Source organism: Falco punctatus, assembly GCF_963210335.1.
Source record: "Falco punctatus genome assembly, chromosome: 7".
NCBI classification, from domain to species: Eukaryota; Metazoa; Chordata; class Aves; order Falconiformes; family Falconidae; genus Falco; species Falco punctatus.
This window is the reverse complement of record NC_137587.1, coordinates 50468999-50482400: the sequence shown is the minus strand read 5'-3', so window position 1 is coordinate 50482400 and position 13402 is coordinate 50468999. Positions and strand designations below refer to the sequence as shown.

Here is a 13402-nt window from a genome sequence, read left to right as displayed (position 1 = left end):
AAAATGTGTTCAGTAGCCCTGAAACTCTTAAGTTCCCATCCTAAAGTTACTTCAAATATCCCTCAAGACACTCACCATAGTTTAAGTTTTAACGTGTTTAAATAATAATTGTTTTCTAAAGTATATCCTTTATTTAATAGTTATTTTTATAATCCCATATACAAAAGACTTCATCCCCATATTCCAATGGACACTACTACTCAGATTCAGCTATCTGTGTAAGAACATGGTCAAGTTCAAACAAACCCATCTCTTCAGCAGCTCGCCTTCAGCAGCTATATGGGAACATCTGAGTCCAAGTTCTATACTGTGTCTCAAATAAAGCAATAAAAGTATTTATACAGCCAAAAGGATTTCATGATGATACTGCTATTCATTAAGGGAAATTAATAGAAACCCCAAATCCTGCAACTATATCCCTGCTGTCTTGTTTTCCAGTGTTAGAACTGGGTCCACTAACCAAGATATACATACATTTATTTTAATAGGACCAAATTACCTGACCAGGTGTGGTTTGAAAAATGCTTGTTCTGGTTGTTCATTCGTTTCTGCTTTCAAGGCATCTTCCAGTAACTGTGTGATGACCTCACGAGCAGGACTCTGCTCCTCAGAACAAACAGGAGTTTTCATTTCTTGAAGCAAGATCAAATATTTACTTTCTATCTGACAGAGTTTGGCTTCCAAGCTAGTATACTGCAGAAAACAATATATAATATTATAAGTCCTCAGAAACTTACTTTGTACCACACTTTTAAAATCTGGCTTGATATTATTCTATTAGCTTACGTCACTTAGAAACCTGTAAGTCAAGAACAATCAGCTTTACTTCCCCATTTTTGTAGCACCATAAGACATAAAGCAACTCTTATGTGTGGAAAACAAAAGTTATATATGCATTATATTACACTACTGTAAAATTCTGTATACAATGTACTCGGGAAAGACACCACAGACACTTGTGGCTTTTTACATAAAGTCTTTTAAGGCAGAATAGCAGACCAGAGATTTTTCTACTACACGTATTTTTACATGTGGAAAATCTGAGCAAGCTTTCATTATTACATTGTACAAAGTACAACTCAACCATTTTGTGCTTTTAAAGTAACAGCTTTAGTCTACACATGTTTAAACAGAAAGAAATTAAATGGCGTTTTAAAGACACAAGTCAGGTAATAGCATGTAGGAATTGTACACATGCACCCCCATGCCAAAAACACAGCATTTAGCCCTGGGCTGCTGTGTGCATCGTTTCCAAGAAAATAAAAGCAAACCTTACCGAACCATAGCAACAGGTATCTTGCCTTAGCTATGGATGTGTGCATTTTTCCTAGCCCCAGGCAAGGGAAATCATTATTTACCTGCAACTTTTCTACACTCAAATTCATCTGTATGGAAACACACTTCCAAAGTTACCATAACACAATCATCTGTCATGTCCAGGAGAAAGCTCTACTTAGTGACATATCAAGTCTTTACACATCCTGTCTTTTGTATACTTCAACGAAATTATTACAGCCTTGATTCTGAGGAAACTATGTTTCAGAAATATACATGCCTGTGTTCATAAGCTACGAAAAAGTTCCAATGGTTAATGATATTTTAAAGTCAACTACTTCTTCCAAGAACCCATTCCAAAAGATTACCTAGTCTAAGGACTAGATTTAGGGGAGATATTTTTTAAATTATTACATTTAATACACTTAAGCTATTCCATTTCCATTCCACAGTTATGTTCCCTGCGTAGCTATACAACTGAATTTTTGAAAACTGCTTTAGACATCGCCAAAATAAGAACATGCTGGGTTAGTCTGACCTTTGCCTGCCATTCTCTCTCTCTTGCTTCTGCATTTCTTCGTAGAGCAGAAAGTTCCAAAATCTCCTTATTTAAAAATTTATTCTGGGTCTTATAACCCTGAAGATTGTCCTGTTGATAAAAAAAGCAAACTGGATTTTTAATAAAAAAATCTTACAGACAGCAAATGCCTACCAGTGAAAGTATACCTTCAAATACAGAACAAGCAACTACGAATAGGACTTAGCATAAAACATACCAGGATCAAGTAAAAATATTATTTTTAGCCTTCACAAGTCAAACACACATGCCAAACACGAGCACAGACGCCCTGCACCCCCAGCAGAAGCAGCGGGCTGCCCTTGCTGCCAGGAGGCAGGCGCAGCCAGGATGCGCCGGGGAGAGCACCAGCACCATGGGGCTCCCACACAAACACCTCGCAGAACCCACCGCGTGCTGTGCAGCGGCCAGAACGCTTCACATGCCAGGCAAGGAGGGGGGCAAATGCCAGGCCTCAGGTGATGTACAGCTTTGATGGCTGCCTCCACACAAACCCATAAACCCCCAGAGACAAGCTGCCTCGCCTAACCCGCGGCCCCAGGCTGGCAGCGTTGCCTCCGAAAGCTGAGGCTGTGGGAGAGGGGCATGCCGGTGCCCTCCCAGCGCTCACAGTACCCCCACGCCCCACAGCACCTACGGGCTTCAGCCTGCTTTCTGCCAAGACCATCATTTCTAGTTTCAATTCTATTTTCTAAAGCTTTGCGGGCTCACATATAGGAAACAAAATTAATGAATGCTTATACATATTTTAAGTGACTTCCTTTTATTCCAAATCCCTTGGAATGTTAAATCCATTTGGAATACAACATTTATCCAAAGGCAAGAAAGCATGTTTAGAGATAAGTGGGTAACTTCATTAACTCTTTAACTTACAAACTTCTTAAGTCTTCAAAGTCTTACAAATTTCTGAGACATTGACTGAAGTAGTTTAGAGGGGAAAAAAAGCACATTGATAACATCTGGAGTAGCACTAGTAAGAGAGGTGCTTATATTCCTTTTTTTTTTTTTTCTCCTCAGAGCTTCCCTTTGCTATTCCACATGCTTTTTCCTCACTTTCAATATTAAAAAAAAAAAAATCTAAACCCAAGAAATAAGCTTTCTAGTTGTTTTCCTCCATGCCTGTATTTTCCTCTTACCCTTACTTTTTCCTGTTCCTTTGACTACTCCTCACATCACTCCTCCTCCACACCAATGATTAAATTACTGAAAGTACTGGACACTGTACTACAGATATACAGACCAGCTCAAAGCATAAAAGTTCTGTTTAGATTACCACATAACAAAGTTGAAAGTGTAGATTCCAAGCAGAGAAAGCCTCAGTTGATGAGTATCTTGGAGAACTGCTGTAGTGACCTCCTCAAACAGTATAGCAGACTAGAAAGTAGTTTTTATAGGGAGTAGAGATTCCCCTATCCATCAAGACAAGAGACACTGCTCTTACTTTTAGTCTGTCCAGTTCCTGTAGTTCCTTATTAGTACAGGTGGCCATGGAAGAATTTACTGCTCCGCTTTGAGAGGATGTATTGTCCTCACATTCACTGAGTTGGCGAGACAATTTCATGATCACTTCATCTTTAGCTTGAATAGTTTCCATCAGCATACCCAGCCGCTCATTGAGTTCTCCAACTTTACATTTCAGATTCTTTACTTCCTGCTGCAGACTGTCTTTTTCCAGATTTAACTTTTCAAGCTGGTTGTTGAGACCCAAAATCTGGTCATCTTTTTGGTGCAACAGCTCTAATTTGTCTTTGGGAACCCCTTCACAAAGGCGGCTTGCAAAATATTTATCATATTGGGAAGATCGGACCGTTTGCTGCAGAAGTCGCACAAGTTCCTGAGAATTTTAAAAAAAGTTTTATAACTTAGAATAGTAACTTTTACAACATCAAGCAAAAGACAACTTTGGAATGGGTTTTGCGCCTGAATCATCAGCTTACAGAAGACTTCATGGTGGTGTTTTAAGGAAAAAAAGAGAAACACGACAATTTCTAGCAGGTTAACACCTTACATGACTGGCCTATACAGATGACTTAGTTGTCTCTCCCTGAGCCAAGAATCCTGCCTAGAAAGGCTACAACAAGTTTGGGCAGAGTAGTTGACAGCTGTGGCCCAGCAGTTCTTTGAAAGCTAAAAAAGGCTTACTTGTAAGAAGATAAATATAAAGAGGGCTTAAGCCCAAAAAATTAACAGGTGAACACTACAGCGTGGAAAAGGGAAAGAAAACTAATTGCTCTGTTCCCTAACAAATGCAGAGAAAATAAAAGAAAAAAAAAAAAGTACATGCTGCTTTGCTGAAAAGGAAGTCTTTGGAGGGCTGTTTAGAAAATCTTGCCACAGAATCAGCCAAGTAATTAACTGGCTTGCCACAAGGGAGAAAAGGGGTTTCTGTGGTCTTTGCAAAAGAAGACAGCATTGAAGGCTCTGAACTAGAACTTTATTTTGAAAACACATTCATCTAACAATTCCACCATTCTCATCTTCTATTCCCTCACACTAAAGGACAAGTACTTTTGCTCACAGGATTGCATAGATCCTGGATAACTACAACATTTACTCGCTTCCATGAAAGCTGCATGTGTTTTGCTTGGGGAATCAGAGGTACACACGCCTAAGAACAGCTGATTTTTAAGGGAGTTACACTGTAAGTAAAACCCTACTTGATTCCTTGCTGAAACGAGATTCTACTATGACCTTGGAGAAGCAAAGGCTTTACATGCAAATAAGTCAAAGTGAAATTTAAAAGAAAAGAAATACTGGAAGAGTTTGCTTTAGCTACTACCAAAAGCTCTCTGAAAGCTAAACTACAGAGAAAAAAATCCCACCCCACTAAATAAAGAACATATACCCCCCAAAAAAGCTCAAAAGACAACCACCAAAAAACCCAAAACAAAAAACCAAAAAAGCATATACAGGAAGATATCCAGATCAACAATAAATGCTAAGAAAGCACGAGCAGCAGACTGCTCACTTAGAAGTCTCACCAATCCGAATTATTACCTTTGCCAGTTCCCATCTTTAGTTAATGGTTTAACCCTGTGGAAACATGGGAAGGCAAGTTCAACCCTAGTAGCATTCATAATATTTGTTAATGAAGCTGGGATTTTTTTTAAAAAAAAATATTTTTTTAAATAGCTCTCTGACATTAATTAAGGGTACAAGGACAGAAATAGGAATTGTTTTTATGGAATTCCTGAGAACTTTAGTTCAATAATGTATCTGGAAGTCTACAATGACTTGGAAAGCCATAAAGCTACACCCAGAATAAGCCATAGTCTTCAGAGAGGTCTGGGAAGAAACCCTTGGATCTTGAGGAAAAGGTTTTGCTAAACTAGATTTTCTTCTTCTTTCCTTCGCTGCACTTAAAACATTTTTCAGGTATTATCTTAATGGCACCGGGCTGAACTTTTAACAATTACTGAACAGCTGGATGATTTCATGGCCATAGTTCAGTGACAACTGACCATTTTACTTATCAAAATCAACAAAGCCCAGACTGGTAACATACATGCCAATAACCATTAAGTTATCAGACAATCTGAGACAACAGGGACATGCACAATAGAAGATCCTGCCTGTAAGCAGCAGCTGTGGAGCAGGTTATAATTTCCTATCTACTCCCTAAAAAGTAACTAAAGTATAAAAATCTGTCTGGTCACATGGGCTGTCAGGAAAACATCCTACTTGTATGCTGCTGGCATCGACGACAGTTCTAAATCTAGCCCAGTATCAACAGTGAAATTATCTTCAGCTGCCTAAGACACCATTTCTCTTCTTATTAAAACAGAAGCAGCTGTGAACAGTGTTGCACTGTATCAGTGAGATTTCTCTCAGAAGCACAAATGTAGTCCCAGGAGAGGTAACACCTAAAATGGGTGTAAATATGGGGCTCAAATTCCTTCTCTGGTTTCCCTTTGATTATCTCACGCAACAGAAAACACAAATAGCAAAAGTAGCAACTCCATGTAAAAACTAAAAAATATTTCTTCTTAAATTCAGTAGAAATTCTTTTAGATAAAGCCAAGATACTTAATCTTTTACGAAGAAGGCACGAACACTCCATGAGGGCAGTACTATGTGCACAGATTCACAGTTAGGTCTACCATTTACAAAACCTGCTTGGTGAGAGAGGGAGCAAGAGAGCTAATAAACTGTGCAAATGAGAGTTTTGTGCAGGGACCTCACCTTCAACAGATGTAAAGCTTGGCCCTGCTTGCTTCAAGACTTTTTGTAAACAAAGGTTCATTTAGCACCATTATTTTATAACCACCAACCAGCTCTTAATGCAGTTAGATGGCCAGAAAGGGTAAACTCACAACCACTGGCCAGATCCATTTGCTTTTGTGCACTTTGCCTGAAGGCTTAATTACCTTTTGGCTCAAAAGATCTTTCTTTAGCTTTTCCAACTCTTCCTGCTGGCTTTGATACTTCAGTTGCAGTTCAGAGACGAGTTTGTTGCCATTACCAGAGTACCACTCGGTTGAAGAAGAGTCACTGCTGTTCCGGTTTTTGCTTGATCCAATCATGTCTTTTAACGGGCGCCTTGTTTTGTGTGGAATGCGGCCAAAATCGAATGGAAAAGCTGAACTAGTCAGTCCTGCATAAAACAATTTCTTCTAGTTCAGTTCACTTAGTAAAAAGACATTCCAAAGCATTCAGATTTCCTTTTAAAAATATGCTTATTAAAATTAGACTTTAAGCAGCATTTAAACAGCCCAATATAAGAGCGGTAAACATGCCGTGTTTTCCAAGTTGCTTCCTTTGGTGGGAAAAATAAATAGCTCAGTCTCCTCCCCTCCCAGGTAAGATTTAGCTCTTAAATTAATACTTGCAAAATAAGACATAAAAATAACTTTACAATTCATTACAGAAAATAAAAGGACGCTTAACTATAGCAAAGTAAATTTTGCTTCAAATTATTAACAGCTCAGAGGTGATCAGACCAAAACATCACTGGTATCACAGCATACTGTTCTTAAGAGGCATTCAGAGTAAGGTTTCACCTCCATTTATGTAACCTTGGGAGTATTCTTAGAGAGCAGGACTGTTTCTAACACACTGAATCACTTGGATGGCAGCTGAAATGCTCTTAAGGAGCTGTGAAAATCTTCACAACGTTATGCCAGACACCGGTCAAATGTGAGAACCAGTTACAATGCACAGATGACCTATCCCTGCATATGCATCCCAACTTTTTTCCGCAGTTTCAGAAGCAAGCCAATATAACATATATATACACATACTTTAAAGGCAATTCTGCTCCAATGGGCGACACTTAGCTAAGTAATCAGAAGCCTCCACATTTCCCTTCATCCTGTAACTTTGCAACTCAAGTGACAAGACTGGAGATAATTAACATGCTCAGGGAACCTGAAACAGTGGACAACAAGGCTTTGTGCTTATTCTACAGTATCTGAATGGCAGGGGACTCCAAACACATTGCGAGGAATTAAGTCTTTCAAAAGAATGTGCAGAGCTCTGAATGTGGTTTTTGAAGAAAAGATAAGCTTCCACTTATGCCCTGGAGACAGACGTCATACACTACATTACAGTAAAGAAAGTAGGGCACATGCTCCCCTTCCTCCCACTCCTACCTTTACTTCCTTCTGCCAGGTGTTTCCTCTTTTCTTCCAGGGCCATCGAGTCCTCCAAGTCTTTTGGGGTTGGATCCAGCAATTCCCACTCTTCAGTGGTATAAAATATGCTCTTGCGGTTTTCGTTATTTCCTTTTCTTAAAGAGGACATTGAATTTCTGTGAAAAAGACAACAGGAAAAGTGACTTCTCCATTTTGCATTGTTTTTATGAAGGGGTTTTCAAGACAACCACTGCAAACTAAAACTAAGCTAAAACACAGATAAAACCAATACCAATTAAAAGCTCAAATAAAATAAAGCATATCCTACTAAACAGCACCTACTATCAACAGTGCTGTGTTTCACAAATAGAACTATTTTGCTTTAACAGGATATTAATATCTAGGCGACCACTATGGTCTTTTGTGTCATCTTCTGTTTTATTCTTGTTTTGGCAGTGGGAAAAGGACAAAACAAAACAAAATTAAGATTTGGAATCAGCTATTGTAGCTTAGAATTTTAGAATAACTGCCAAGCATTAAACAGAACAGCATGCAGTCAAAACACATCTATGTTACAGTTTTATATTCTGGATTAAGATCAAACTTGGGATCACCCAGGAGACCTGCTGTAGCTGAATCGCTGATGACAGACTCCTTAGCAGTTTTTCTTTCTTAAGGCAGAACGTTGCCAATTATCTGCAGGAACATTTCAGAGGCAACCTCTAAATTCCAGCCAAATAATTCTAGAGAAGAACAGTACGTTTCATGAGCAAAATGAGATTATCCTACCCAGCCTCCCCCGCAACCATCATGCAATCAGAAATGTTTAACTCCACACTTATGTCTGTTGAGTATTAATGTAGCCCAGTACTGTAGTCTTTGTTCAAATAGAGAAGGAGATTCTACATCAAGCTATATGAATCAGTTTAATATTTTAAAGTTGGAGTTATATTTAGTATCTCAGCATTTTCTACAGTCTGCATAAGATGAAGGCCCACAAGGGCGCTTTCACTCCATCAGCCGCATCCTCTCTTCTTACTCCTCAAACCTTAAGCAGAAAGTAAACCGTGTTACATCTTTAAGGCCATGTGATGATCCAACCCAGTCTTTCAGCTTCACAAGAGATTTAACATCTGATCAACGTGAACCCTAGGCTAATCGTTACGCAGTGCAAAATTCCTGTAGTCTGGTGAACTGATATGCAATCTGTACAATTTGAAAATAATCCTTAAGGTTATTAATAAAACCATTCCAACAATCAATTTGCAAACTTGACAAAGATTGAATTACACTACACATTTAATCTTCTTCCAGAAAGAATCACAGTTTTGGCTGGGGGAACACTGAAGCCTCATTTCATTGTTCAGACCTTCCATTCCAATTAAATAGATCGAATTGGTTGACAATTGACAAATTTCCTAAGGCACCCAAAATTATTAAGTGTCACCTGGTATCTCTACAGCTATTCTCTGAATAGTAGCTGAACTCTCACCATGCAACTCCATAACCACCTGTTCTGCTCTTGGTCAACTTGGTATTTAAAGCCCATCTGAACACTACCTTTTAAGGCTTGAAAAAACCCACATCGAACAGGAAGTCAAATAACAAATAACTTCTAGAAAAGCTTTTCCAAAACCTGCTGTTAGGTCCATGAATAATTATAGCTGATGCTGAATTTTGTAAAGCTTTTGCATAGAATTATTAAGGGCACTGAAGCAGCACCACTTCATTGGTTTCTATCAGACTAAAAGTAGGTAGCTGAATTTAAAAGACAGTATTTATTTTCCTAAGTACAGTGTGACAAGTACAATTGGATAAACGACACAAGACCTGACATTTGATCTAATGATATATTTTGGGTATAAGTCTTATTTTATGATTAGATAATAGGAACTTACTTTAATTGTTTCCAAGTCCATATTCTGCATAAGTAAGAGATACAAGCAGCTGACAGCATAAAGATGAAAAAAATTCCAGCCTAAATGTCTATATACGCCACAACTAAGTACTTGAAAATAGATTTTTAAAAGCATGTTTCAACTTTAATTACTTTAAGTACACACGTGGCTTAACTCCAAGACACTCTTCACTTTTCTCCCATTATTATTTCACCACTACTACCTAGGATGCAAATGCAGTTATTTATAGCAATAGCTTCTCTATCAAACACACCATACATGTGTTCAGGTGGAAGGGCAATGATTAAGGCACCAAGCAGGTTCTTAACAAACACAAGCTGCCAGCAACGTAGAGAAAACTCTGAAGTTTTAAAAAACACCCTGAGCCATCCTCTAAGGCTGGGGTCAAAATTAGTCACAATCCAATGAGATACTGGACAGTGCACACACATTCCCAAGGTGATCAGATCCCACCCCTCCCCTAAATTGCATAGAATTGCTAGAGAATGGAGGAAAACAATCAAACATAACAGTACTGCTCTGTGATATGTTTACTATAATAAGAGTTGCTAACATTTTAGTGGGGTTTTTTTGCAGTCAGCTTTTACAGTCATGCTACTATGTAATTTTACTTTTCCAAGATTAATAATTAGCTTTCACTGTTATGGAAATATTAACAATCTTGTCCTGGTTCCACGCATAGATCCAATATAACTAACTAGACCTTCTTGTGATACACGCTCAAAGAATGCTGTTCAGCGCAGTAAGAGATCACTTGTCACTTCTTGATCGACAAACGAGACTGCATATGTTAAAATACAAGACTTAATGATCACTTAATGCTTTTTCACAGGAGTTCCATTCAGAATGCTCTGAGCATAAACCAAAGCTGCGTAATGAGAAAGGCTGCCATCTGAAGGACCCTTACACTGTTACTGAATAGTTTTGCTTATTAATTTGGCATCATTCATTGCAGGACTAAATGAACAAAAAATATAGGGAGTGGAAGCATGTAATAATTATTATCCTCAATACTTATGCAAAGTCAGTCCAAATTAAGATGATACATGCCCTACCCCTCTCTGGAACAGCTGACTATAGCCATCAGAAGGAAAATTCACTTGTCCCTAACCAAACCTATGCTGAAGAAAATCCACCTTTCTCATAAAAACTGCTACAGACTCAAGTCTCAGAGCAAATTTACCTTACTAGATACAGGAACCTAGGTGCTCTTGACCTGCTAGCTCAAAATGGGCAGGAGTAATGCTAGTCCATAGCTTTTAAGAAATGTCACTGCAAGGCCTATGCTAATGTGAATAAATTTGTCAGAGGTTCTAGCATATTACCACACAGCTAAATAGCTTCTTGACAAGGTTGTCAGGCTCTTACCTCAATGACAGAATATGTGGCCAGAGGTAGTACACAACTGTACACATTACACACACTTCAGATTTTAGCTGCCAGCTCAGTAAATTCTCTGCAAAATGACTTTTCAAAAGCTCAGAAGAGGATGTTGGAGCACAACAAGCAATTCTGAAAAAGACACCGTTTCCCACTGGTATCAGCTTGCAGAGGGGAATGTCTGCTTTAAAATTTAGTGCACATGGGGGCACTAAAGCACTCCATATAAAAAAAAATAAACAAAAACCTAACACAGAATTAAAAAAAAATAATCTGTTAGCAGATACAACAAACGTTATTTTCCCAGGAAGGTTTTCAGACAGATGAACCACTGCAGTTGAATATCTTCAGAAAGAGTGGAATGGTGAAGGCTGGCATTCAGCCTGAAAGATTCAGTATGGAATTTTCTTAAATGTTTATTCCCAGAGATCTGCAAGGACTCCAGGCCATTAGGATGATGGCCTTTCTTGTATGGGCTAACTCCTGAATACCGTGCTACAGTATCTGCTGGCCACTGTCACCAGCAACCCCTCCCTCCAAGCAAAAGTGCTTCCCAACCCACAACTCCACTGTGGCCTTTCTGCTCAGTTACAAAGAAACATTAACACATCAACCCAGCAACACCAAGCAGCTTACCCTGACACTGCACTTGGACCTAGACTTTCCCACAGCGTTATCATCTGCAATTCAGAAAAAAAGCTAACAAAAAATCCAGAAAAAAAGTTTAAAAAGCCAGAAACATCATTTCAAGTATACAGGAATTCACCTAACAGAAACTGGTTTATATTATTTTCCTTCTATTATGACGAAATTTTAGTTCTACCAAAGCAAAGTGGCTATGCAAAGCCAAGAAACAATACAAGGCTACAGTTTAAACAGGACATGTAGTAACAGGATTTGCATATTTCCCAACCCAGCCATAAACCATCTTTCCTATAACTTAAATGGTCTACACAGTAGTCTTAAAAAAGAACAAAAAGAACACAACCAAAGAAAACCCCCAAACCAACACCACTTCGAAACCCGTTGGAACTCTGTGTTTAATAGGAAAGCTTTAAAAAGAATCTGTTTAGCTCAGCACTGCTGATGAAAGTGAACAACATTTAACTCGCAGCCCAAGAGGGATGTGGTCAAGTTAACCAAGGCTACAGCTCTGCTTTGTGAATTGCTCTGCAGCAGCACTGTCATATCCCTTGAGTAGAAGCGGAAGATCCATCTATGGAGGCAGACCAAAGTCTAAAAACCTTTACAAAGAAACTGTAACATAAGAGCTGAAAATCAGTAGGACTGCTTTCCTTAAAGCAATTAATACTAAGGAGTAAACCCATTAAGAGTGAGGGGATAAGTTGTGGTTTTGCTATTGTTCAGAAGGGGTCTGCCTCATTGTTGCTCAGGAATTCAAAACTACATCAGTTTCAAATCTGTGCCATGTACTTTTATTTTTTTTAAAGAAGAAATGAAGAATGGTTATATTGTTTTGATTTTCATCACTAAAAATATTTCATAAGCACTAAATACTATGACTGCTACAATGCTACCAATTAGCAGCTCCATTACACAATGAGGGATAAAAAGTAATACTAGCTGAGCATAAAACTCCCAGCTCCCTGCTTGGGTTCAGAGGGCAAAGCCACCACCAGAAGTTCTTTACAGGTCTAGAGTCCCCCTTTCAGGTATCAGTAATGCTACACAATGACATTCAGCTATGCCTTTCAAATAAATAATTAGATTTTTTTTTAAAAAAAAGTTACACTTTAAGAGATACAGTCCAGTATACTGATCCACCCCATCACCCTCATTTCTTCTAAAAAGCTCCACCTACACACATCTTTCAGTAGGAAACAGATTCTATTCTGCCAGCTACCATCAATCTCACAATAACTCTTTCTTCCATGTTCCCAACTTACTTGATTTCGGTACTCCATTGTTTAAGCGAGAAATTGAGGGCACTCGGTTGGACTGGTGCAGGTTGGGAAGCTGCTTGTTCTCCCACCAGGTCTGTAGGAGAAGTCTCCACAGCTAGAATATTTCTAGCTCTCTCTGCTGAAGCATTTTGACTTAGGACACTCAAATCTATGTTAAAAAACAAAACAAAACACACACACAAAAAAACCACACACGCACCAGAGACAAAGAGAGAAAGAAAAATAGGTAAAACTTTCAGTAAGTATAAGAATAGTAGCTATATGAAGTCACATAGTACTAAGACTGCTAGTAACATAGTTAGGGTTTTATTTTAAATTGCAACATAATTTTATTAAATGCTTTTTTCAAAAGAACTTTAAAAATAGCACAGTTTTCCTCAGTGAGCTTTCACTGTAGCCACATACTTCTGATAACAGGCCTTGTGTGATGCTCATGAAGTATTATTTCACGAGTGATTTACAATCAATTAGCCAATACTGATTCATCTAGCCTAAGCAGCTATAAAGCCATATAAATTAAGATAGATGAATAATATTAATCCAAAAAACCCCTTTGTAAAACAAGCTCAGGTCTACCAGAACTCCTAATTCAGGAACAGTGTCACAAGAACACCGTGACACAGCTTTCAGGCTGTGCTTCATCCTACAAGTGACGCTGCTGTCGCAAGTCAGTGAGCTTTAACAGGCCTGAGCCAGCGCTGTGCACACCCGGCCCGCGTCCCCGGAGCCAAGAACGTTGGCGCGGGCGCCGCA

General features: G+C 38.7%; 1 protein-coding gene across 1 annotated transcript in view; it reads right to left on the bottom strand.

Annotated features, from left to right (window-relative positions):
• Positions 1 to 13402, bottom strand: part of TBC1D2B (TBC1 domain family member 2B) — a 48097-nt gene that overhangs the window by 9065 nt on the left and 25630 nt on the right. The window contains exons 3-8 of the mRNA XM_080395564.1: positions 12632 to 12797; positions 7444 to 7601; positions 6220 to 6446; positions 3294 to 3686; positions 1814 to 1924; positions 500 to 693 (exon numbers count right to left, since the gene is read on the bottom strand). Coding sequence (XP_080251690.1) covers positions 500 to 693; positions 1814 to 1924; positions 3294 to 3686; positions 6220 to 6446; positions 7444 to 7601; positions 12632 to 12797 — 1249 coding nt within the window. The remainder of the gene's footprint in view (positions 1 to 499; positions 694 to 1813; positions 1925 to 3293; positions 3687 to 6219; positions 6447 to 7443; positions 7602 to 12631; positions 12798 to 13402) is intronic.